Below are 25442 nucleotides of genomic sequence, written 5' to 3'. Positions count from 1 at the left end.
AAAAGGTTAAGGGAACATGCCCCCAATGTTCCCACCCATACCAGGAATCGAACCACAGACCTCAATGTGTAAAGTAAGTGTGCTACCAACTCAGCTAAGGGGCACTAAGCTAGAAAAAAAGTTACGTACCTTCAAGTAAGAAAGACTCTCTGATGAGATGACGTAAAAGCATGGGCACTGCAGCCTCGACAATGTGGCAGAAGGCAGAGGCTTCTCAAGAAATCTCGTCACCCTTCCCGACTTGTCAACCTCAAGAATACCATGCTGGAGAGGTGAGTATAGTAAGTCCTCAACTTACAAACACAATGAGAATTTTCAGTACTGTGTATAATATCATTATTATACACAATACAGAAGGTCCCCAGCATGTTCATAAGTTGAAGACTTCCTGTATTTTGAATGTTATACACAATTCGAGAGGTCCCCAATATGTTTGTAAAGTGAGGAATTCCTGTACAGCGTTCACCACCCAGGATATCATACAAATTCATTTAAACATGATACATTGTTCATAAAGTGGCTAGTAACCTCTTCTCCTGTATAAATTACTGAAGGTAAAAAAAGAAGAAGAAAAATATGAAGTTTTCTTTTTTAAGTCATCTTGCCTTGGTGGGAGATGATCAGTATGTTGAACAAAAAAAATTGTTTATACAGAAATGGGTGAAACTTGAGAGTACATTGAAAGCTCACAATTGTGTAGCCCTGAAAAAACCATACCACAGGCGGGGATAAAACCCGTGATCAGAGAGTCATAAAACTCCAGACCGACGCGTTAGCCACTGGGTCAGCTGGTTTGTTTGCAATCGTGTCATTACAATTTCATGAGTCATGCAGACCTGCTGGTGAAATGACACTCTCCACTTCTCAGTATATTGTGCTGACACAAACAAGGATATTATAACTGGTGCAGCAAGTGAAACACACTCTTCTTAACTCAGTATAACATACTAACAAAACAAAGACACTCATCACAAGTCAGTACAACATGCTAACAAAACGAAGACACTCTTAACTCAGTACATTAGAGCCCCGCTTTTTGGCGTTTCCCCTTACGGCGTTCCGCTAATACAGTGATCTCAAATTATGACCAAAAATTTCTATAAGGCAAGCGGTCTTTCAAATACGGTGCGCGCCACCTGGTTTGTTTACATTCTCCATGAGCACATCTCTCTATTAACCCTTAAACAGTCAAAACGTATATATTTGTTCTCTCGCGTAGCACCCCAAACATATATATACGCTTCATTTGTCATTCATTCAACACTGGCACAATAAGCCAGAGTCGCCTAGACATGAGAGAATGGGTGTGCGCACTCAAGTGTATGCCATATGAAAAAAATTGGGGATGCCTGGGTAACACACTTTTTTTTTCCTATAAAAAAAATGATTTTTTTCTCAAAATAATTCAGGGTGCTATGCGAGAGAGCGTATATATATACGTTTGGACCGTTTAAGGGTTAGGTAATAATAATCACTCTTGGGAACATTAAATGTCTAATTTTACGTCAATATAGACATTTTCATTTATCCATCTATGATACTTTCTTTAAAATTATACAAGAAACATGTTACATAGCATATAAACCTGCTGTTTATATGCTATGGAGGTGTGGTTTCTGGGTAGAGGGAAAACTACATAATACTAATAATAATCACTGTTGGGCACATTAAATGAATTATTTTATGTTAATATAGACAAAGTCATTAATCCATCTATGACATTTTCTTCAAAATTATATAAGAAACATGTTACATAGCATATAAACATTTTATGTTTATATGTTATAGCATATATAGCATATAAACATTTTATGTTTATATACTATGGAGGTGTGGTAGCTTGGTGGAGGGAAAACGTTACGTCACTCCCCTTAATACATAACGCTTTTGTTTACAATTTTTGTCATGAATTATTTATTACTTCTCCCTTTGTTTATGATGGCATCTAAAGGTAGTTGTTATAAATGATTCAACTCAGTAAACATGGTATGTCGATGGTATAATATGGCTCTGGGCCACATTAAATATTGTGTAGCTATGTAGGTAGGTGTAATTATGTAGCCCAGGCAGACTACATACCTACATTATTATTATAACTGATACTTATACTTATGTGTACCTGTACCTAAGTAAACTTACACACTGTGCTGGTTTGCAGGTACACATTAAAATCACTAAGAGTGTCTTATTTGTCTTGAAGACGACATACTAATAATGCCGATAATAATAACACACAATAATAAACACTCTGAGGAGCATTAAATATCGTATAAAATGTTAATATAGACATTTTGCTTAATCCATCTAAATACACCCCACAGTAGAATAAATTAACATAAATATGAGATATTGTAGGTAGTAAATTGGTAGACAGCAACTGCCCAGGGAGGTACTACCGTCCTGCCAAGTGAGTGTAAAACGGAAACCTGTAATTGTTTTACATGATGGTAGGATTGATGGTGTCCATTTTTCTGTCTCATAAACATGCAAGATTTCAGGTACGTCTTGCTACTTCTACTTACAATTAGGTCACACTACACATACATGTACAAGCACATATATACACACCCCTCTGGGTTTTCTTCAATTTTCTTTCTAGTTCTTGTTCTTGTTTATTTCCTCTCATTTCCATGGGAAAGTGGAACATAATTCTTCCTCCGTAAGCCATGTGTGTTGTAAGAGTCGACTAAAATGCCAGGAGCAAGGGGCTAGTAACCCCTTCTCCTGTATGGATTACTAAATTTAAAAAGAGAAACTTTCATTTTCTTTTTAAGCCACCGTGCCTCAGTGGGATGCAGCTGGTTTGTTGAAAAAAAAAAAATATGAGATATGGTACCCAGGTGATTTGTAGGACTTGTGGTAGCCAGGCGGCTTGTGACTTGTGGTAGCCAGGCGACTTGTAGGACTTGTGGTAGCCAGGCGACTTGTAGGACTTGTGGTAGCCAGGTGACTTGTAGGTCTTGTGGTAGCCAGGCGACTTGTAGGGCTTGTGGCAGCCAGGCGACTTGTAGTCCAACATCAGAGAAAATGTGTACACTATAATATTACTGGGGGTAACTAGAAAATTATTCCTTTCGCATGCCTTCACTCAGGGCGTCATTTCTCCTAAAAATGGTGTTACATGAGAATGGGAGTATTTCTCTTTATTTATTCTACTGTATTAACGGGGAGACAACTTGTACACAATGTAAAGTGACGAAAACCAGATGCATTCATCTGGTTTGTTTACGTTATGTGGGTGGGGGGGGCTTCCCTGCCTGGATTCCATACTTCCCAAACCTGACTTCCTACAAATAAAACCCACCTCTCACCCTACATTAAGACTACAAATATTTTAATGAATGTACTGTATATGTATTTTATCGCTCTGGGGAACTTTAATTAAATGTAGTATATTACATGTAGGTGGGGGTGGGCTGACCTGGCTGGCTACCATACCTCCCAAACCTGACTTCCTACAAATTAAATTCATCTCTCACCCTACATTAAGACTACAAATATTTTAAGGTAAGTAATGGCTGTACTGTGTGTGTATTTTACTTTTTATTGTTTTTAATGCCTAGCTCTATTGGTAACGTAATATATATATGTTAGTGTAAACTTGTTACCTGGCATTTATATGCATTTATAAGTGGGAAAAAAATGGCATTCTGCTTTCCAGTGATGTCTGCTTTCTGGCAGTAGCCTGGAACCTAACCTGCCGTATAAGTGGGGCCTTACTGTATAACAAAACAAGGAATCTAACTCTGAAATTTTCAAATCTTTGTTTCAAACACTTCATTCTAAAACAACAAATCATATAGATAAGAGAAGGTAAAGAAAATACACACTAGTAATCAGTAGTTAAGGACCCATTTGTTATATATCAATTGATGTTTCCAACACAGGTCATTTCCCACTAAGGTACCATGACCCCCCCCAAAAAAAAAAAAAAAAAAAGGAAGCACATTCACCATCATTCATTCAATTTCTTCTTTGCCATAAGTGTGGTGGTTTCACATTCAAAATAATCCTTATTGATAAAAATTTATACTGTTAATGTTAAGACAGTGAAGAGCTCATAAGGACTTACCAGTGATACTAACTTTTGAAACATTCTCCTCTGACACTGGAGCACTCAGTATGAGGCAGGCTCCCTTGTGCTCTTGACGGAGGGCCTCAAAATCATCTATTAGCGATTTCAGAGAAAAGGTGTCCTTCAAGAGTGTGTCTCTGTAATATAAGGGAAATTACATGTTATAATAATATAAATAATAATAATAATACTTCATGGGGAAGTGGAACAGAATTCTTCCTCCGTGAGACATACATGTTGTAAGAGGCAACTAAAATCCCGGAAGCAAGGGTCTAGTAACCCCTTCTCCTGTATACATTACCAAATTTAAAAGAAGAAACTTTTGTTTTTTCTTTTGGGTCACCCCGCCTCGGTGGGCCACCCCGCCTCGGTGGGATACAACCAGTTTGTTGAAAGAATAATAATAATCTTTATTTCTACAAGCACATGATACAACTTATACAGACCATAGCTGACATCAATGACATACTATATAGAAAGTCCCTGGTTATGCAGAGCATTTCCCACAACTTAGGTTATGCAACCCCCACCACTTGGCTAACACCCAGGTACCTGCTTACTGCTAGGAAACATGTTGCATTATTAACACTTCCCTAGATGGTATGTGTGCTTTAAATTGTAATATGGAATTAGTTAAAAAACACTTTTAACTGTTAAAGTTATGTGACAGAAAATTCATTGAATATTCTCAGGTTCTTGGCCATCACAATTTGAGGGACCCTATTTGTTCATAACCAAAAACCAGGACACTTAGCAAGATTCCTCAGCTATCCTGGGTGGCTAAACCTCCGAATTTAAAATCCCAACAAATCTTATCTTATCTTTCAGTTTTGAGCCTCATCATTCAATATAAACAGCAAAACGCAGAGTACAATACAGTAGGACCCCAGTATCCATGGGGGGGACACGTTCCAAGGACATGCTGCAGATACTACTGGACCGCGGGTACGGGGGTCCTACTGTAATATGTGATCACAACAGTGAGATAACTTTCATAACAAAATTCTACAGACACAAAATATAAAATAAAAAGAATAAGCCTACAGTTGCTCCTCGACTTATGATGGCGTTACGGTCCAGTGAACCCATCATAAGTCAAAAATGCCGTAAGCTGAATATGATATGCTAAATAAATCAGTAAATAAATAACTACTGTCACAAAATAAGCAATTAAATAATTACTGCAATTAACTAAACACCAGTATTGAAAAGTAATTAAATAAATATAGGTTAAGGACTTGCAGCCTTCATGATGGGTAATTAACTCAAGTTTCATCTCCTAAGTACCTACATTTGCACCATTGTTAAGTTGAAATATCATAAGCTGAACCATTGTAAGATGAGGAGGACTTGTACTATTCAAACTAGAGACCTGACTAACTTCCAATTTTCATGAATTAAGAGACATATGCAACATCTGGGTATCTTTAATTTGTAGATGTTTCACTATCCAGTGACTATCAATTCTAAGACATAATGTGGAGTCTTTAGAAGTGCAGTCTCTCCTCTTTTAGTGATGTAGTACTGGTTTACAGACGACACGGATTTACGAAGGCCTCTCTGACCAGTATGCATACCTAAATAATGTATATTAGAGCTGATTTCCTCTATTCTTCTTATTACAATATACAGTACACTACTGCATGAACAATCAAAAATATATTATAAAATGTTATAAATGGTGTAAGGATGACATTAAAACAATATCAAAGATGGTTGACACAAACCCACTACCATTTTAGTATGCTTCTCACTTAGTGATGAATTTGTTTATTGATGTGATCTTGGGAACGGAACTCCGTCGTCAACCCAGATATTGCACGTGTCTAATTCTTTGTCTTGTCAGTATTGTAAACTATTCATATACTATGTACATTGTCCAATTTTTTTGAAAAATCCAGGATATTCAGCCTCCCAAACTAAGTGTCCCATATACTGAAAATCCAATGGATGGGTTTGCAGTGCATTTGGTTAAAATTTTGATGCAACTGTTACACAAATTTACTTTGAAACAGCTACAACTGTATGTTCAAAGGAAAGCTGCTTATTAGGCCAAGTATTCCATAGAGGTTACCCAGCAATGAAAATGGTGTCTTCGTTGTGATAGTTCACACCAATCATCATGCAGGCCACGGCCCCAGACCGCTCGTCGTTGCTGCATGAACCATCACTCCGGATCTCAACCCTCCTCTGCAATGTCTCTGCCCACTGCTCATACCTGCAACAATAATAATAATAATAATAATAATAATAATAATAATAATAATAATAATAATGTAATATAATAATACAGTTCTAATACTATAATAAATATAACAAAAATACTGTGATGCTGTTATGTCAGCATGCTTCTGTCAAGACAGCAATTGAATAAATGACACTGAATGAGTTTCCCCATTTTTGGAGTCACCATACCTCAGTGGGAGACGGCTCTCTTAAAACAAAATCATATTTATTTACATTCCTAAATATTACAACTAACTGGTTAATGGTCAGTTAACACAGACTAAAGTGATTCTAGCCAATCTACCACACAGGGTGCATCACCCTAGTGTGCAAGCGTGGTCATCACTTACGGTCATTTATTTGTCTGGGGAGCAGCACAGACAATCCTGCTTTATATGCCCTGCAACTAGAGGTTGCTAGATAGGAAACAGCTTATGGCAAAGTGAAACTTTTCCCTGATATCTCCTTAGTCACTAAGTGAAGTTTCAGTGAGAAAGCCATTGCTGATTAGGTGATTACTGTTAAACGGTCCAATAAAAGTGAACTAGTGGGTTAAGAAAATGAGGAATTTGGAATAGACATCTTCATTATTACCTTGCTTTCTGAACATATGCAAGAAAGATGTACATGCAAACTACAATGCTTTTGCTATCAGTAAGTACAGTACAGCTGGGCCCTAACTTACAATGTTCCTGGTTATGATGTTTTGCACTTATAAATGACTCACACTTCTGAAAGTAGAGATTACTTACACAGCTAAAAATAAGCAAGAAATATCTCTTCCAGTGAGCAAGACAGGATCTACATTCAAGGTAAATAATGTACATAACATAGTTAAATATTTTATTTATATTATTTAATTATTTGGTACACATGGTAGAAAAATTGTTATGTTGTAGGTATATCTGTAACTGAAAAAGTGTAATGATGGTAAGAGACTGGATAAAAATTCACAGGGGAAAAAATTAACTGAAATCAGATACAGAAAATTAGGGCTCGGGACCGAATTAATCTATTTTCTGTCGTTTGTTATGGGAAAATGTGTTCTGAGTATTAAATGTTCAGCTTTAACCCTTTGACTGTTTTGGTTATATATATAAGTCTTACGAACCAGTGTTTCAGACGTACAGGAGGGCCCCACTTTACGGCGTTCCGCTTTACGGCGTTCCGCTAATACGGGCATTTCAAATTATGACCAAAACTCACTATACGGCTCCCCCCACCTGACTTTCTAATACGGTCACCGTGCCCCACCCTGTTTGTTTACATTCTCCATGAGCTCAGTAAGCACTAAGTCTCTCCATTTTGTCTGGAAACTCCAAAATTTCAAATGTTTTTAAAAGTTATTTCATATTTTATATATACTCTGATAATTATACTTATGTATACCTGTACCTAAATAAACTTACATACATCAAGTCATTTAAATGTCGTATATTACGTTAATATACACATTTTCATTAATCCATCCATGATATTTTTTTCAAAATTATATAATAAACACGATGCATAACATATAAATAAGATAAATACACCCCACAGTAGAATAAATAAACATAAATGTGAGATGTGAGCAGACGACTTCCACAAGTGACGCCATAATAACAATAGTCACCGAGTCTCATTAAATGTCGTATATTACGGTAATATACACATTTTCATTAATCCATCCATGATATTTTTTTCAAAATTATATAATAAACACGATGCATAACATATAAATAAGATAAATACACCCCACAGTAGAATAAATAAACAAATGTGAGATGTGAGCAGACGACTTCCACAAGTGACGCCATAATAACAATAGTCACCGAGTCTCATTAAATGTCGTATATTACGGTAATATACACATTTTCATTAATCCATCCATCATATTTTTTTCAAAATTATATAATAAACACGATGCATAACATATAAATAAGATAAATACACCCCACAGTAGAATAAATAAACATAAATGTGAGCTGTGGTAGCAGACGACTTCCACAAGTGGTGATAATAACAATAGTCACCGAGTCTCATTAAATGTCGTATATTACGGTAATATACACATTTTCATTAATCCAGCCATGATATTTTTTTCAAAATTATATAATAAACACGATACATAACATAAAAAGATGATAAATACACCCCACAATAGAATAAATAAACATAAATATAAGATGTGGGAGCCTGGTTTGTTTACTCTGTGCCTGGCCTGTCACCTCTCATGTACTCATTCTTTCTCTCTCTCATTTATTCATTTTATCTCATTTACTTACTCCTGACCCTACATTAAGACTACAAACATTTTAAGGTAAGTAATGAGTGAACTGTATATACATTTTATCGCTCTGGGATGCTTAAATATCATAGAATAGTATGTGTGGGTGGGGTGGCCTGGTGAGGCTATCACAATACATACCACACTTGATTTCTTACAATAAATACTACTTGTCTCACCCTAGATTAAGACTATAAATATTTTAAGGTAAGTAATGAGTGCACTATGTGTGTATTGTACCTTTTTATTGTTTTTTGATGCCTGGTTCTATTGCTAACTTAATATATGTTAGTGTAAACTTGTTATCTAGTGTTTGTATGCATTTATAAGTGGAAAAAAAGGGTGTTCCACTTTACGGCGATTTCCGCTTTACGGCGGTAGCCTGGAACCTAACCTGCCGTATAAGTGGGGCCCTCCTGTATATATATATACTCAATAATTCTAGCGGCTTCAAATCAAGCAGGAGAAAGCTGGTAGGCCCACATGTGAGAGAATGGGTCTGTGTCGTCAGTGTGCACCATATAAAAAAATCCTGCAGCACGCAGTGCAAAATGAGAAAAAAAAAAACTGACTGTTTTTTTGGAATAAAATGCTGAATTTGAGGTGTATTTTCGTATAGTATTTATCGTTGTATTCTTGTTTTCATGGTCTCACATGATAAAATGGAACACATTACAGAAATAGAGATGATTTTAATTAGTTTCACGATGAAAACAACCTTGAAATTGAGCTCAAAGTAGCTGAAATGTTTGATTCTTACCAATGTTCAAGAGTAAGCAAATCACACTACATGTCCAATACACGTCAACTGGGGAGTCTAATATTCTTTCACTAGTGCACTGATATTATTTATACCATTTTTACGATAATGCAGTAGTCTGCATAACAGTAAATCTTCTATCTTTTGTATGAATAAAAAATCAAAATAGAAAGCAATAGTAATATAAGAGGGGCCTAGAGACGTGACTAATGAACAGAGGATATGTTATTTTAGTGCCAAGAATGTCTACATTGTTTATTCTGGACTCTATTTTGAAATTGGCATCTTTTTTAATTTGTGTGAAATTGGCCAAATTGCCAATATCTGACCACTTTATTGGGTAGTTCAAATTGGTAAATGGGTGGTTTCTTGTACTCAATTGATAGAAAAAATGGAGTTCTAAAGAAATAGCTATGAGTTTGGTCAACTGGAACAACAGAACTGGCCAAAAATAGGGCTCAAAATCGGCGAAATCGCCGATGCGTATATGTCGCCGAGACTGCTAACTTCGCAGGAGCGTAATTCCGTGAGTTTTCGACCAAATTTTGTACTTTTGGTGTCCTTACCATTGGGAAAAGATTCTCTATCATTTAATAAGAAAAAATAATTTTTTTTTCTAAAATTTTTTCGACAGAATGACAGTTTCAGAAAGGGGCTTGTGATAGTCAAAGGGTTAAATGAACTTTTGAGAATGTATTAAGGTTGGAAGGTGAGGCCTTACTGTACATGCTTAACTCACAATTTCTTGTAAAGATCATTAACAACAACAACAATGCTTGTTATTTCTGGAGTCTGGTCAAAGGTTTGAATCCAATGTGTTATAAGTGGATGGCTGCCTACTGGCAGTAAGGGCTTTGGCACACCAATAAGATGAGAGAATTCTCCACTGGTGTCATTCCTCAGGTCCTGCTCCAATCTGTCAACAAAAACTCTATTTCAGTTCAATATTTTCTAGATGAAATAGTTACTTTTTTATTAATACATTGGCCACTTCCCACCAAGGCAGGGTGGCCCAAAAAAGAAAAACTTTCATTGTCACTCACTCCATCACTGTCTTGCCAGAGGCGTGCTCACACTACAGTTATAAAACTGCATCATTAACACCCCTCCTGCAGAGTGCAGGCACTGTTTATTTATTTATTTATTTATTTATTTCCAATTTGTGCACACATACAGAGGTACAAAAAAAATACAGATAAGAGCAGTATGCCAAAGCCACTTATACTATGCATAGCATTACAGGCTGGCTTAAAATTAACTTAAGATTAACTAAGCAATGATTATTATTATTATTATAATCAAAAAGAAGCGCTAAGCCACAAGGACTATACAGCGCTGCTACTAAGCAATGATGAAATCAGTGATAAAACATTAATGTAAACAGATAACTATAAGGCACAAGTGAGTATTACAAAGACAGGTCATATGGTTGCATTCAGTTAGGTAGTGATTCTGTTAGGTAGTGTGTTTAAAAAATAATAAAGTTAGATTGGGTTTTAGGTTTAACATTTATATGATATAATTGTGAGAAACATTTAAGATATACAATTTATAATGTTCAGTTATTCAGTATTTATTTGGTTTTGGGTGAGTAAGTAATCTTTGAGAAGAGACTTGAATTTATAAACAGGTTGTGTTTCTTTTATATTTACAGGTAATGAATTCCAGATTTTAGGGCCTTTTATGTGCATTGAGTTTTTGCATAGTGTGAGATGGACACGAGGAACATCAAAGAGTGATCTGTGCCTTGTGTTATGGTCATGTGTTCTGTTGAGGTTGGCAAGGAGATGTTTGAGGGGAGGGTTAATATCAGAGTTAAGTGTTCTATGTATGTAATAGGTGCAGTAATAAGTATGGATGTTTTGTATGGTGAGTAGGTTTAGTGTATTGAATATTGGTGGAGTGTGCTGCCTGTAGTGAGAATTTGTTATCATTCTAACTGCAGCCTTTTGTTGGGTAATTAGTGGTCTGAGATGGTTAATTGTTGTTGAGCCCCATGCACAAATTCCATAGGTGAGATAGGGGTAAATAAGAGAGTGATATAGGGCCAGGAGGGCTGACTGTGGAACATAGTACCGTATCTTCGATAGTATGCCTACAGTCTTGGAAATTTTCTTAGAAATTTGATGTATATGTGTATGAAATTTGAGTCTATTATCAAGGTGGATTCCTAAGAATTTTCCCTCTGTTAGTTTTGTGATAGGTGATCCATTTATCATTATGTTAAGAGGGACATCTGTAGCTCTGTTACCAAACTGAATGAAGTAGGTTTTGTCAATGTTTAGTGTAAGTTTGTTAGTCCTCATCCAGGTAGATATTTTCTGTAATTCGGTATTTACAGTATTGGCTAGCGTGACTGGGCTCGGGTGAGAGAAGACGTATGTAGTGTCATCTGCAAATAGTGTGGGTTTGAGTAATTGCGAAGCATTTGGAAGGTCATTTATGTATAGGAGAAAGAGAAGAGGGCCAAGGACACTTCCCTGTGGGACACCAACTGTAATTGGTTGTGCAGAAGAGTTTGCCCCATTTGCGTACACATATTGGCTTCTGTTGCTGAGGTAAGACTTGAGGTAGTTGAGGGAGTGCCCTCTTATACCATAGTGTGACAATTTTACGTGGAGCAAGTCATGGTCAACTGTATCAAAAGCTTTACGTAAGTCAATGAAGATCCCCAGTGGGACTTCTTTTTTCTCTATTGCAGTGTATATATGTTCTAGCATGTGTATAATAGCATCATTAGTATTTTTATTAGGCCTGAATCCAAATTGGCAGGGGTTGAGTATGTTTTGGGAGATAAGGTAGGAGTAGATTCGTTTATGAATTAATTTTTCGAAGATTTTTGAGAGAGGGTGTAAGTTGGATATTGGCCTATAGTTATTCAACTCTGTTTGGTCTCCTCCTTTGTGGATCGGGGTGACCCTTGCTATTTTGAGTACTGTAGGGAAGGTGGAGGATTCAATGGATTTGTTAAAGAGTGTTGCAATGATTGGTGATAGCACTTGTGACACTTTTTTGTATATAAGGGGTGGTAAGGTGTTTAAATCTCCTGCCTTGTTTTTTAGTGCGTTGATAATAAGGGAGACTTCGTATGGGTTAGTCGGAGCTAGGAACAGTGTGTTCGGGTAGTTGCCGGTGAGGTAGTCATTTGGTGGGGTATCTGAGCTTGGGATTTTATTGGCAAGGTTTTGTCCTATAGTGGAGAAGAAATCATTGAGTCTGTTTGCTGTTTCTGTTGGTGGGAGTTGGGGTTCATCTGTTTTTGCTAATTTTATTTCGCTATTCCGTGATATCTTTTTTGTTCCCAGAATTTCTGATAGGGTTTTCCAGGTCTTTTTTATATCACCTCGTAAGTTGGATAATCTGTTCTCATAATACAATTTTTTTGCCCTTCTTATCAGGCTGGTTAGGATTGACGAGTAACGTTTTGTTTGGTCTCTGGTTATGTGACCCATTCTGTACTGTTTTTCATATTGGTGTTTTGTATTTATGGATTTGAGAATGCTGGGTGTTAGCCAGGGACTGTTCAGTCTCTTTGCTGTCATCTGTTTAGTTTTTTTAGGGCAGTGCTTGTTATAGAGGTATTGGGTTTTTTTTAGAAAATTATTAATACATTCGTCAATATCTGTATAGGTTTCTAGCTCAGTGTGCCAATCAATGTTTGCTATTGCTGTTGTGAAGTTATTAATGGCTGCCTCATTGTGAAGTCTGAAGATGACTTTAGTAGTGTCTTGGGGTAGTTTACCAAGAGTTGTTATGAGGAAAGTAGGGTAGTGGTCTGTGGTATTATCTGTAATTATGCCTGATTTTAAAGGGGATATGGTGTTGGTCCAGATGTGGTCAAGTAGGGAAACACTAGTCTCTGTAACTCTTGTAGGTTTTGTTACTGTTGGTAGTAACATACAGTTACTCATTGTGTTTGTGAATTCAGTAACGTGTGGGTCCTGGTCTTGCAGGAGATTTATATTGAAGTCACCTGAGAGTAGTAAGTGATCTTTGTTCATGCGTGCATCAGTTATCATACTTCCTAGATTTTGACTAAATTGGCTAATGTTTGACTGTGGAACTCTGTAGATGTTTATCAATGTGAGAGGTTTTTGTAGGTACTTTGATTTGAATTTAGCTATTATATATTCCCCATGTTCATCCCTTGTGCAAGTATTAGTGATACATTCTAGTTGGTCTGAGTAGTATATGGCTGTGCCACCCCCTTGTTGATCTGGCCTACAGTTGTGTATGGCTGTGTAACCAGGAATGGCATAGACATCTGTACTATCAGGCTTTAGCCAGGTTTCAGTTAGTGTAATGATGGACATATTGGCATGTAAGGAATTTAGTAATGCTATGAGGTCATCGTAATGCTTGCTTAAAGATCTGATATTGTAGTTAAATATAGTTATGTTGTTGTTGGCACTGAGAAGTGCCTTTGATTGTTCTGCAGTGTAGTAATTACAGTTACTGTTTGATTCATTTAAGTCATTAAATAAGAGGTTGGTATCAGGATCAATGCTTGTAATCATAAGATTTGTAGTGAATCTATAGTTTGAATTAAGTATAAAACAAAGTAAATAGTCTTAAGCTAAAAAATAGCACCTGGATTATTTAACAAATGTAAAATAATGAGCTAAGGGACTAATACAAATAAAGTGATGATCAAATAGTGGAGCTTGGGAATATGATAGTAGGTAGTACTATAAAGGTAATTTTTTAAAGTTAGAATTATAGTATAAAATTATAATATAAAAGGGACTAATATAGGTTGTGGTGACCAATAAAGTGGTAATCAAAAAAATGAGCTTTGGAATATAATGGCAAAATTGTGAACTTATTCTACTTTAGCACCTAAGAATAGCACCTTGATTATTTTAACAATTGTGAATATATAAACTAGGATAGTTATATAAAGCTAAAATAAAGGAGAAAACATATAAGGGACTAAAATTAAGTAATGGTAAGCAAAGTTAAATGGGCAGATGGTAGGAATTATAATATAAACTTATAATATAAAAATACAATTTGAAATGGTACTTGCAATTGCACTAGAGTCTGGTATAGGTTGTTGACAAGATCAAGATTATACCTAGATTTAAATTGACAAAATAAAATTCACAATTAAAGTACCAAAAGAATAATAGTAAAAAAATAACAATGGCAATGTCTTGATTATAATATGATAGTAAGAGGGTTGACAGGTACACAGGTACAAGGGATAATATAAAGGTTGGGGTTGAATATAAAAACTTGAAAATTTTGCTACAAAATGTTATGAGAAGTATAAAATAATGTTTAATGTACAAAATTAAAATTGACTGGTAGTAAATATGGTGTTTAATAAAATTTTAGTAAGTAATAATGATTACAAAAAAGTGAAAAAGTAATGTTTATTTCATTCAATATTGCACTGGTAGTTATACTTGAGGTTATATGGCAGTACAAGGTAATTAAGAGTAATCTAGGATAGTAAATGTGGTATTAAAACAGGTAAAGGTAATAATAATAATATAATAATAACAACAACAATAATAATAATAATAATAATAATAATAATAATAATAATAATAATAATAATAATATTTTTATTTTAGCATGATACATGTTTGTACAGAGGAGTGTAACAACTGGGTGAACATGCCAAAAGCCCTTTTACATGCAGAGCATTTCGCAACTCCAGGATTCAAGTCTGAAGATGAAATAGCATACATCTATTACTGACAAATATGAACAGTACGTCAGAGATTTGCAGGGATGTTTTCATGCTTTTACTGAAACATTATTGAATTCTTTGGATGGGGGGAGGGAAGAATGCTAAACCTGCAGGGGTCATACAGCACCTGGGGAAATGGTATGCATGCACTCAGGTTTGATTCTGGGAAGGAAAACATAGGCTCCTCTCCTTAAATAAAGAGCCCTTCACCAGCATCTAGGAACCTCCCATGAGGAGCATTATTGAAACAATGTTTGGTTCCATGTAGAGTTTTATCATGGAAAATTAGTATTTCTACATTCATGGGAAAGCACTAAACCTACAGAGGTCAAACAGTGCCTAAAGAAATGAGAAGCAGTCAGGCACAACCCAAGGTAAAGAAAAGTAGGTCTAATTCCTTGGACCTGCTTTCCCGTAGCTGACACACTGAGGTTCGTGGTTCAGTTCCCGGTATGGGTAGAAACATTGGGAGTGTGTTTCCTTGAGACACCTGCTGTCCCTGTTCACCTAGCAGTAAGTAGGTACCTGGGTGTTAGCCAAGTGGTGTGGTTGGCATCCTGGGGGATAAAATTAACCTAAGTTGTAGGTTGGTGGATGAATTTGGTAGGGTATGTAAAAGAAGACTAGGTAGTAGGTTGGTAGACAGCAACCGCCCAGGGAGGTACTACCGTCCTGCCAAGTGAGTGTAAAACGAAAGCCTGTAATTGTTTTACATGATGGTAGGATTGCTGGTGTCCTTTTTTCTGTCTCATGAACATGCAAGATTTCAGGTACGTCTTGCTACTTCTACTCACACTTAGGTCACACTACACATACATGTACAAGCACATATATACACACCCCTCTGGGTTTTCTTCTATTTTCTTTCTAGTTCTTATTCTTGTTTATTTCCTCTTATCTCCATGGGGAAGTGGAACAGAATTCTTCCTCCGTAAGCTATGCGTGTTGTAAGAGGCGACTAAAATGCCAGGAGCAAGGGGCTAGTAACCTCTTCTCCTGTATATATTACTAAATGTAAAAGGAGAAACTTTCGTTTTTCCTTTTGGGCCACCCCGCCTCGGTGGGATGCGGCCGGTGTGTTGAAAGAAAGAAGATGTAAAAGAAGAAAATTAAAAGTGAATACAGGAAAGAGTAAGGTTATGAGGGTAACAAAAAGATTAGGTGATGAAAGATTGGATATCAGATTGGAGGGAGAGAGTATGGAGGAGGTGAATGTATTCACATATTTGGGAGAGGACGTGTCAGCGGATGGGTCTATGAAAGATGAGGTGAATCACAGAATTGATGAGGGGAAAAAAGGGTGAGCAGTGCACTTAGGAGTCTGTGGAGACAAAGAACTTTGTCCTTGGAGGCAAAGAGGGGAATGTATGAGAGTATAGTTTTACCAACGCTCTTATATGGGTGTGAAGCATGGGTGATGAATGTTGCAGCGAGGAGAAGGCTGGAGGCAGTGGAGATGTCATGTCTGAGGGCAATGTGTGGTGTGAATATAATGCAGAGAATTCGTAGTTTGGAAGTTAGGAGGAGGTGTGGGATTGCCAAAACTGTTGTCCAGAGGGCTGAGGAAGGGTTGTTGAGGTGGTTCGGACATGTAGAGAGAATGGAGCGAAACAGAGTGACTTCAAGAGTGTACCAGTCTGTAGTGGAAGGAAGGCGGGGTAGGGGTCGACCTAGGAAAGGTTGGAGGGAGGGGGTAAAGGAGGTTTTGTGTGCGAGGGGCTTGGACTTCCATCGGGCATGTGTGAGCGTGTTTGATAGGAGTGAATTAAGACAAATGGTTTTTAATACTTGACGTGCTGTTGGAGTGTGAGCAAAGTAACATTTATGAAGGGGTTCAGAGAAACTTTCAGGCTGGACTTGAGTCCTGGAGATGGAAAGTACAGTGCTTACACTCTGAAGGAGGGGTGTTAATGTTGCAGTTTAAAAACTGTAGTGTAAAGCACCCTTCTGGCAAGACAGTGATGGAGTGAATGATGGTGAAAGTTTTTCTTTTTCGGGCCACCCTGCCTTGGTGGGAATCGGCCAGTGTGATAATAATAAAAAAAATAAAATAACTGGTTGTGTTGGGAGCAGTTCGATTTTTGAGGTTCTACTGTATATCTATATTTCATCTTTAAAAAAAAAAATTTTTTGTTAATACTTCTGGGTGTCTGAAACGGATTACAGTAACTGGATTTCCATTATTTCTATGGGGAAAATTAATTTGGATACCGAAAAAATCGGTTAAAGACAAGCTCTCTGGAACGGATTAATGTCATTACCCTATGGTCCACTGTATTATCATTACTATTATTATTACATTCATGGATACAGTGTCTGGGGAACCGGAAGGCACTCAGTCTCGATCCAAGTAATTGGAGCACAGGTTCAGTACAGGTCGGCCATCATTAATCCGGCAATCATTTATCCAGTTCCATCAGTAATCCGGCACTAATTTTGGCTAGCATAATTTCCATTTCATCATTTTGCTGACTGAAATCATTATACTGTCTCAAATTTCATCATTATACTGGCTCAGAAACTGTGCAGATGGTTGTAAATCCACAGCAGCAAGCCAGTGGAGGAGAAAGCAGTGATGAAAATGAGGAAGATGTAGCAGAAAGTCTCTTTGTTGATAGGTTAAGTGTATTCTAACCTAACAACTCTGTAATCTAGCAAATTCACTAATCTGGAAAACTACAGGTCTCAATGATGCTAGATTAGTGATGGCCGACCTTTACCTTGGATCAAGAGCCCCTCACCAGCATCAAGGAACCTCCCTTGAAAGCATCCTGGGGAGTAGGGGGTAAATTAAAGGGCTATAATGAAAATAAGACACAGTCCTTGATAAGACACTGACTTTATTGTGTTATCCTGGGTTACCAACCCTCCCCCTGGCCCATGGGATTACCCTGGGTTACTAAACCTCCCCCTGGGGTTATCCTGGGTTACTAACTCTCCCCCTGGCCCCTGGGATTATCCTGGGTTACTAAACCTCCCCCTGGGGTTATCTTGGGTTACTAACCCTCCCCTGGGATTATCCTGGGTTACAACCTTCCCCCTGGGGTTATCCTGGGTTATTAACCCACCCCCTGGGATTATCCTGGGCTATTAAACCTCCCTCTGGGATTATACTGGGTTACTAAGCCTCTCCCTGGGGTTACCCTGGGTTACTAAACCTTCCCTTGGGGTGATCCTGGGTTACTAATCTACCCCTGGGGTTATCCTGGGTTACTAACCCTTCCCCTGGGATTACTCTGGGTAACTAAACCTCCTCTGGGGTTATCTTAGGTACCTAATTCTTGCCCTTGGGGTTATCCTGGGTTACTAACCCAGGATGGAATTATCCTGGGTGGCTAACACTCCTCCTGGGGTTATCCTGAGTATCTAATTCTGCCCTGGGGTTATCCTGAATATGCAACTGTCCCCCTGGGGTTATCCTGGGTATCCAATTCTCCCCCTGGGGGTTATCCTAGGTATCTGATTCTTCCCCTGGGGTTATTCTGGGTATCTAATTCTTCTCCTGGGGTTATCTTGGGTATCTAATTCTTCCCCTGGGGTTATCCCGGGTATCTAATTCTTGCCCTGGGGTTATCCTGAATATGCAATTGTCCCCCTGGGGTTATCCTGGGTATCCAATTCTCCCCCTGGGGGTTATCCTAGGTATCTGATTCTTCCCCTGGGGTTATTCTGGGTATCTAATTCTTCTCCTGGGGTTATCTTGGGTATCTAATTCTTCTCCTGGGGTTATCCTGAGTATCTAATTCTTGCTCTGGGGTTATCCTGATTATCTAATTCTTCCTCTGGGGTTATCCTGAGTACTTAATTCTCCCCTGGGGTTATCCTGGGTATCTAATTCTTCCCCTGGGGTTATCCTGGGTATCCAATTCTCCCCCTGGGGTTATCCTGGGTATCTAATTCTTCCCCTGGGGTTATTCTGGGTATCTAATTCTTCTCCTGGGGTTATCTTGGGTATCTAATTCTTCCCCTGGGGTTATCCTGGGTATCTAATTCTTGCCCTGGGGTTATCCTGAGTACAGTGTATCTAATTCTTGCCCTGGGGTTATCCTGATTATCTAATTCTTCCCCTGGGGGTATGCTGGGTATCTAATTCTTCCCCTGGGGTTATCCTGACTATCTAATTCTTCCTCTGGGGTTATCCTGACTATCTAATTCTTCCTCTGGGGTTATCCTGATTATCTGTTTCTCCCCTGGTGTTATCCTGGGTATCTAATTCTCCCCCTGGGGTTATCCTGGGTTACTAACCCTCCCTTCTGGGGTTATCCTTGATAATTTACACACACACACACTACTATGTAGGATAATTATACTTATGCGTTCCTCTACCTAAATAAATTTACTATGTTATAGGCATAACAAAAAAATTTACATGTATATAGGAACAGCTGCACAATTCTTGGATGATTACTATTGACTATTATAATCAGAATTATGCGATAAACTTACAAAGAGTTATACAATGAGTAACATGGGTGAGGTCAAAGTGATTTACTGTATTTCCATTAGGGGTAGTGTCGTACAGCGACTGAGTTTATTTAACCCGTAAACGGTCCAAATGTATATATACGTTTTTTCAACATTTGAAAATATGTAAAAAAAAGTAGATCTTCTTTTTGTTTTTTTACATTTGAAAATGTGTAAAAAATTTTTGATCTACTTTTTTTTTGTTCCATTTGAAAATATGTAAATAAAACGTAGATCTACTTTTGTAGCACTACACATGTGAACGTAGATCTGCTTGGACTGTTTACGGGTTAGGTAGAGGTACACATATGTACAGTTATCATACATAGCGTAAATCACCTAGGATAACTCCAAAAAAAAAGTCAAAGTGACTTACTTCCATTGAGTTAAGTAAAATGAGTAATGTACATAAGTAAAGTATACAGGGAGATACCCAAGGAGGGTTTTGGGGGTCAATGCCCCCGTGGCCTGGTTTGTGAACAGGCCTCATAAGTAAAGTAAGAATGTAAGTAAAGTAAGTAATGTAAGTAATGTAAGTAATGTAAGTAATGTAAGTAATGTAAGTAATGTAAGTAATGTAAGTAATGTAAGTAATGTAAGTAATGTAAGTAATGTAAGTAATGTAAGTAAAGTAAGTAATGTAAGTAATGTAAGTAATGTAAGTAATGTAAGTAATGTAAGTAATGTAAGTAAAGTAAGTAATGTAAGTAATGTAAGTAAAGTAAGTAATGTAAGTAATGTAAGTAATGTAAGTAATGTAAGTAATGTAAGTAATGTAAGTAATGTAAGTAATGTAAGTAATGTAAGTAATGTAAGTAAAGTAAGTAATGTAAGTAATGTAAGTAAAGTAAGTAATGTAAGTAAAGTAAGTAATGTAAGTAATGTAAGTAATGTAAGTAATGTAAGTAATGTAAGTAAAGTAAGTAAAGTAAGTAATGTAAGTAAAGTAAGAATGTAAGTAAAGTAAGAATGTAAGTAAAGTAAAAATGAAAGTAAAGTAAGAATGTAAGTAAAGTAAGAATGTAAGTAAAGTAAGAATGTAAGTAAGGTAAGTAAAGTAAGAATGTAAGTAAAGTAAGAATGTAAGTAAAGTAAGAATGTAAGTAAAGTAAGAATGTAAGTAAAGTAAGAATGTAAGTAAAGTAAGAATGTAAGTAAAGTAAGAATGAAAGTAAAGTAAGAATGAAAGTAAAGTAAGTAAAGTAAGTAAAGTAAGAATGTAAGTAAAGTAAGTAAAGTAAGAATGTAAGTAAAGTAAGAATGTAAGTAAAGTAAGAATGTAAGTAAAGTAAGAATGTAAGTAAAGTAAGAATGTAAGTAAAGTAAGAATGTAAGTAAAGTAAGAATGTAAGTAAAGTAAGTAAAGTAAGTAAAGTAAGAATGTAAGTAAAGTAAGAATGTAAGTAAAGTAAGAATGTAAGTAAAGTAAGTAAAGTAAGAATGTAAGTAAAGTAAGAATGTAAGTAAAGTAAGAATGAAAGTAAAGTAAGTAAAGTAAGAATGTAAGTAAAGTAAGTAAAGTAAGAATGTAAGTAAAGTAAGTAAAGTAAGAATGAAGTAAGTTTATTTAAGTACAGATACACATATATAGTTACAAAAATTATCATAAATAGTAACATATGTGTAAATTACCTATATGTAATAATTTGTGCAAATGTATTAGTGTACACCTGTACAGTGACATAACTATTAGTGTACACCTGTACAGTGACATAACTATTAGTGTACACCTGTACAGTGACATAACTATTAGTGTATACCTGTACAGTGACATAACTATTAGTGTACACCTGTACAGTGACATAACTATTAATGTACACCTGTACAGTGACATAACTATTAATGTACACCTGCACAGTGACATAACTATTAATGTACACCTGTACAGTGACATAACTATTAATGTACACCTGTATAGTGACATAACTATTAATGTACACCTGTACAGTGACAACTATTAGTGTACACCTGTACAGTGACATAACTATTAATGTACACCTGCACAGTGACATAACTATTAGTGTATACCTGTACAGTGACATAACTATTAGTGTACACCTGTACAGTGACATAACTATTAATGTACACCTGTACAGTGACATAACTATTAGTGTACACCTGTACAGTGACATAACTATTAGTGTATACCTGTACAGTGACATAACTATTAATGTACACCTGTACAGTGACATAACTATTAGTGTACACCTGTACAGTGACATAACTATTAATGTACACCTGTACAGTGACATAACTATTAATGTACACCTGTACAGTGACATAACTATTAGTGTACACCTGTACAGTGACATAACTATTAATGTACACCTGTACAGTGACATAACTATTAATGTACACCTGTACAGTGACATAACTATTAATGTACACCTGTACAGTGACATAACTATTAATGTACACCTGCACAGTGACATAACTATTAATGTACACCTGTACAGTGACATAACTATTAATGTACACCTGCACAGTGACATAACTATTAGTGTATACCTGTACAGTGACATAACTATTAATGTACACCTGTACAGTGACATAACTATTAATGTACACCTGTACAGTGACATAACTATTAATGTACACCTGCACAGTGACATAACTATTAGTGTATACCTGTACAGTGACATAACTATTAATGTACACCTGTACAGTGACATAACTATTAGTGTACACCTGTACAGTGACATAACTATTAATGTACACCTGTACAGTGACATAACTATTAATGCACACCTGTACAGTGACATAACTATTAATGTACACCTGCACAGTGACATAACTATTAGTGTATACCTGTACAGTGACAATTATTAATGTACACCTGTACAGTAATGTAACTATTAATGTGCACCTGTACAGTGAAGTAACTGTACTAAGGTACACCTGTACAGTGAAGTAACTGTACTAAGGTACACCTGTACAGTGAGGTAACTGTACTAAGGTACACCTGTACAGTGAGGTAACTGTACTAAGGTACACCTGTACAGTGAAGTAACTGTACTAAGGTACACCTGTACAGTGAGGTAACTGTACTAATGTACACCTGTACAGTGAGGTAACTGTACTAAGGTACACCTGTACAGTGAAGTAACTGTACTAAGGTACACCTGTACAGTGAGGTAACTGTACTAAGGTACACCTGTACAGTGAGATAACTGTACTAAGGTACACCTGTAAAGGTACACCTGTACAGTGAGGTAACTGTACTAAGGTACACCTGTACAGTGAAGTAACTGTACTAAAGTACACCTGTACAGTGAGGTAACTGTACTAAGGTACACCTGTACAGTGAAGTAACTGTACTAAGGTACACCTGTACAGTGAAGTAACTGTACTAAAGTACACCTGTACAGTGAGGTAACTGTACTAAGGTACACCTGTAGAGTGAGGTAACTGTACTAAGGTACACCTGTACAGTGAGGTAACTGTACTAAGGTACACCTGTACAGTGAAGTAACTGTACTAAGGTACACCTGTACAGTGAGGTAACTGTACTAAAGTACACCTGTACAGTGAGGTAACTGTACTAAGGTACACCTGTAGAGTGAGGTAACTGTACTAAGGTACACCTGTACAGTGAGGTAACTGTACTAAGGTACACCTGTAGAGTGAGGTAACTGTACTAAGGTACACCTGTAGAGTGAGGTAACTGTACTAAGGTACACCTGTAGAGTGAGGTAACTGTACTAAGGTACACCTGTAGTGAGGTAACTGTACTAAGGTACACCTGTAGAGTGAGGTAACTGTACTAAGGTACACCTGTACAGTGAGGTAACTGTACTAAGGTACACCTGTAGAGTGAGGTAACTGTACTAAAGTACACCTGTACAGTGAGGTAACTGTACTAAGGTACACCTGTAGAGTGAGGTAACTGTACTAAGGTACACCTGTAGAGTGAGGTAACTGTACTAAGGTACACCTGTACAGTGAGGTAACTGTACTAAGGTACACCTGTAGAGTGAGGTAACTGTACTAAGGTACACCTGTACAGTGAGGTAACTGTACTAAGGTACACCTGTACAGTGAGGTAACTGTACTAAGGTACACCTGTAGAGTGAGGTAACTGTACTAAGGTACACCTGTAGAGTGAGGTAACTGTACTAAGGTACACCTGTACAGTGAGGTAACTGTACTAAGGTACACCTGTACAGTGAGGTAACTGTACTAAGGTACACCTGTAGTGAGTTATATCATACCTGGTACCATAACCAGCTGCTAGAATAACAGCTCGCATGATGCCGTGGCTGCTCACTACAACTATTACCGTATAATCCAGCTATTATACCCAAAGACCAATCTATAAACTAGTATGGGTCGTGCCACAAGACATGACGGGAGCTACCAAGATTGTTTTTGTTGTTGTTAGGTTTATAGGGCCACTGACAGATTATGCTGTATCGAACCCGACTTCCCGATGTCCGGGGAAAATTTGTTGCCCGAAGCTGGGCCATGGAAGAAAACGGGAACATGAGTTCCTTTGTAAATATGAATAAGAACTGGAAGTTTCCGATTAAATCAGGAGGACTTCCTTGCCAAGCCCCAGCAGAGTGGGACAACCCACACATTCACCTAAGTTCAGTGGCTGGTGCCCCGTGGCCTGGTGGCAAAAGCACTTGCTTCACACAGTCAGGGTTCGGGTTCGATTCCCGGGGAAGGGGTGAAAACATTGGGCGTGTTTCCTTACACTGGTTGTCTATGTTCACCAATCAGTAAAATGGGTACGTGAGTGTTAGTGGACTGGAGTGAGTCGCATCCTGAGACAAAACTGACCTAATTTGAGGGAAATGCTCTGCACAACAAGAGGCTTTCTGTTTAGTAGTATGTCATTGACGTCAGTTATGGTCTGTATACCTTGTACATGTACTTGTAGATATAAAGATATTATTGTTATTACCACATCATTTATAACCCAAAATATTTGCGAAATTTTTTCTAGTAGGGAGGGAATGACTAGCTTTGAGAAGGACCTGCCGTGTTTGGGCCAGTACACCTGCAGCAGTTTGTAGATGAATGGTTCAGAGAACCGACATGTTGATAAATTAGACACATGTGCAACTCTTGGGTATCTTTATTGAGGAAACGTTTCGCCACGCAGTGGCTTCATCAGTCCATACAAAGGAGAATCTTGAAGAACAGGAGGAGAATGAGGTAATCAGTCCCTCAACCTTGAGTCGATGTGGTCAGTCCATCAATCTTGAATAGAATACGGCATACGTGCTGAGAAGGAGCTTATAAACCGTTGGCAGGAGAGGTGAAGAAGTCATAGGTTGTGTAACATTTGTTCAATGTTGAAGTAGGTCGTGCCCAAGAATTAGGCAAGCGAAGAATTCCCAAGTATTAAGATCCCAAGAAGTTGCAGTGTCTGACAGGTTTGTAGATGAATGGTTCAGAGAACCGACATGTTGATAAATTAGACTGTGCAACTCTTGGGTATCTTTATTGAGGAAACGTTTCGCCACGCAGTGGCTTCATCAGTCCATACAAAGGAGAATCTTGAAGAACAGGAGGAGAATGAGGTAATCAGTCAGACACTGTCAGACACTGCAACTTCTTGGGATCTTAATACTTGGGAATTCTTCGCTTGCCTAATTCTTGGGCACGACCTACTTCAACATTGAACAAATGTTACACGACCTATGACTTCTGCACCTCTCCTGCCAACGGTTTATAGCTCCTTCTCAGCACGTATGCCGTATTCTATTCAAGATTGATGGACTGACCACATCGACTCAAGGTTGAGGGACTGATTACCTCATTCTCCTCCTGTTCTTCAAGATTCTCCTTTGTATGGACTGATGAAGCCACTGCGTGGCGAAACGTTTCCTCAATAAAGATACCCAAGAGTTGCACATGTGTCTAATTTATCACCTGCAGCAGTGTTGTGTGGGCCAGTAAGCCTGCAGCAGTGTTGTGTGCGCCAGTAGGCCTGCAG

General features: G+C 37.5%; 1 protein-coding gene across 2 annotated transcripts; it reads right to left on the bottom strand.

Annotated features, from left to right (window-relative positions):
- LOC128687251 (translation initiation factor eIF2B subunit gamma) lies at positions 1-23866 on the bottom strand. Of its 2 annotated transcripts, none has more exons than XM_053774598.2 (5): positions 23707-23866; positions 10070-10246; positions 6150-6293; positions 4086-4212; positions 1-264 (listed from the first exon to the last, which is right to left on the bottom strand). In XM_053774598.2, the coding sequence occupies exons 1-5, from the start codon at positions 23742-23744 to the stop codon at positions 91-93; spliced, it is 660 nt and encodes a 219-aa protein (XP_053630573.2). In that variant the 5' UTR covers positions 23745-23866; the 3' UTR covers positions 1-90. The 2 variants fall into 2 exon arrangements, with proteins under 2 accessions (XP_053630573.2, XP_053630574.1); XM_053774599.2 differs by having other exon boundaries at positions 160-264; positions 4073-4212.
- Between the last annotated feature and the right edge of the window lie 1576 nt (positions 23867-25442).

This window comes from Cherax quadricarinatus, chromosome 62 (assembly GCF_038502225.1).
Source record: "Cherax quadricarinatus isolate ZL_2023a chromosome 62, ASM3850222v1, whole genome shotgun sequence".
NCBI classification, from domain to species: domain Eukaryota; kingdom Metazoa; phylum Arthropoda; class Malacostraca; order Decapoda; family Parastacidae; genus Cherax; species Cherax quadricarinatus.
Note: the sequence above shows the minus strand (reverse complement) of the source record. Positions and strands in the feature narration are given on the sequence as shown.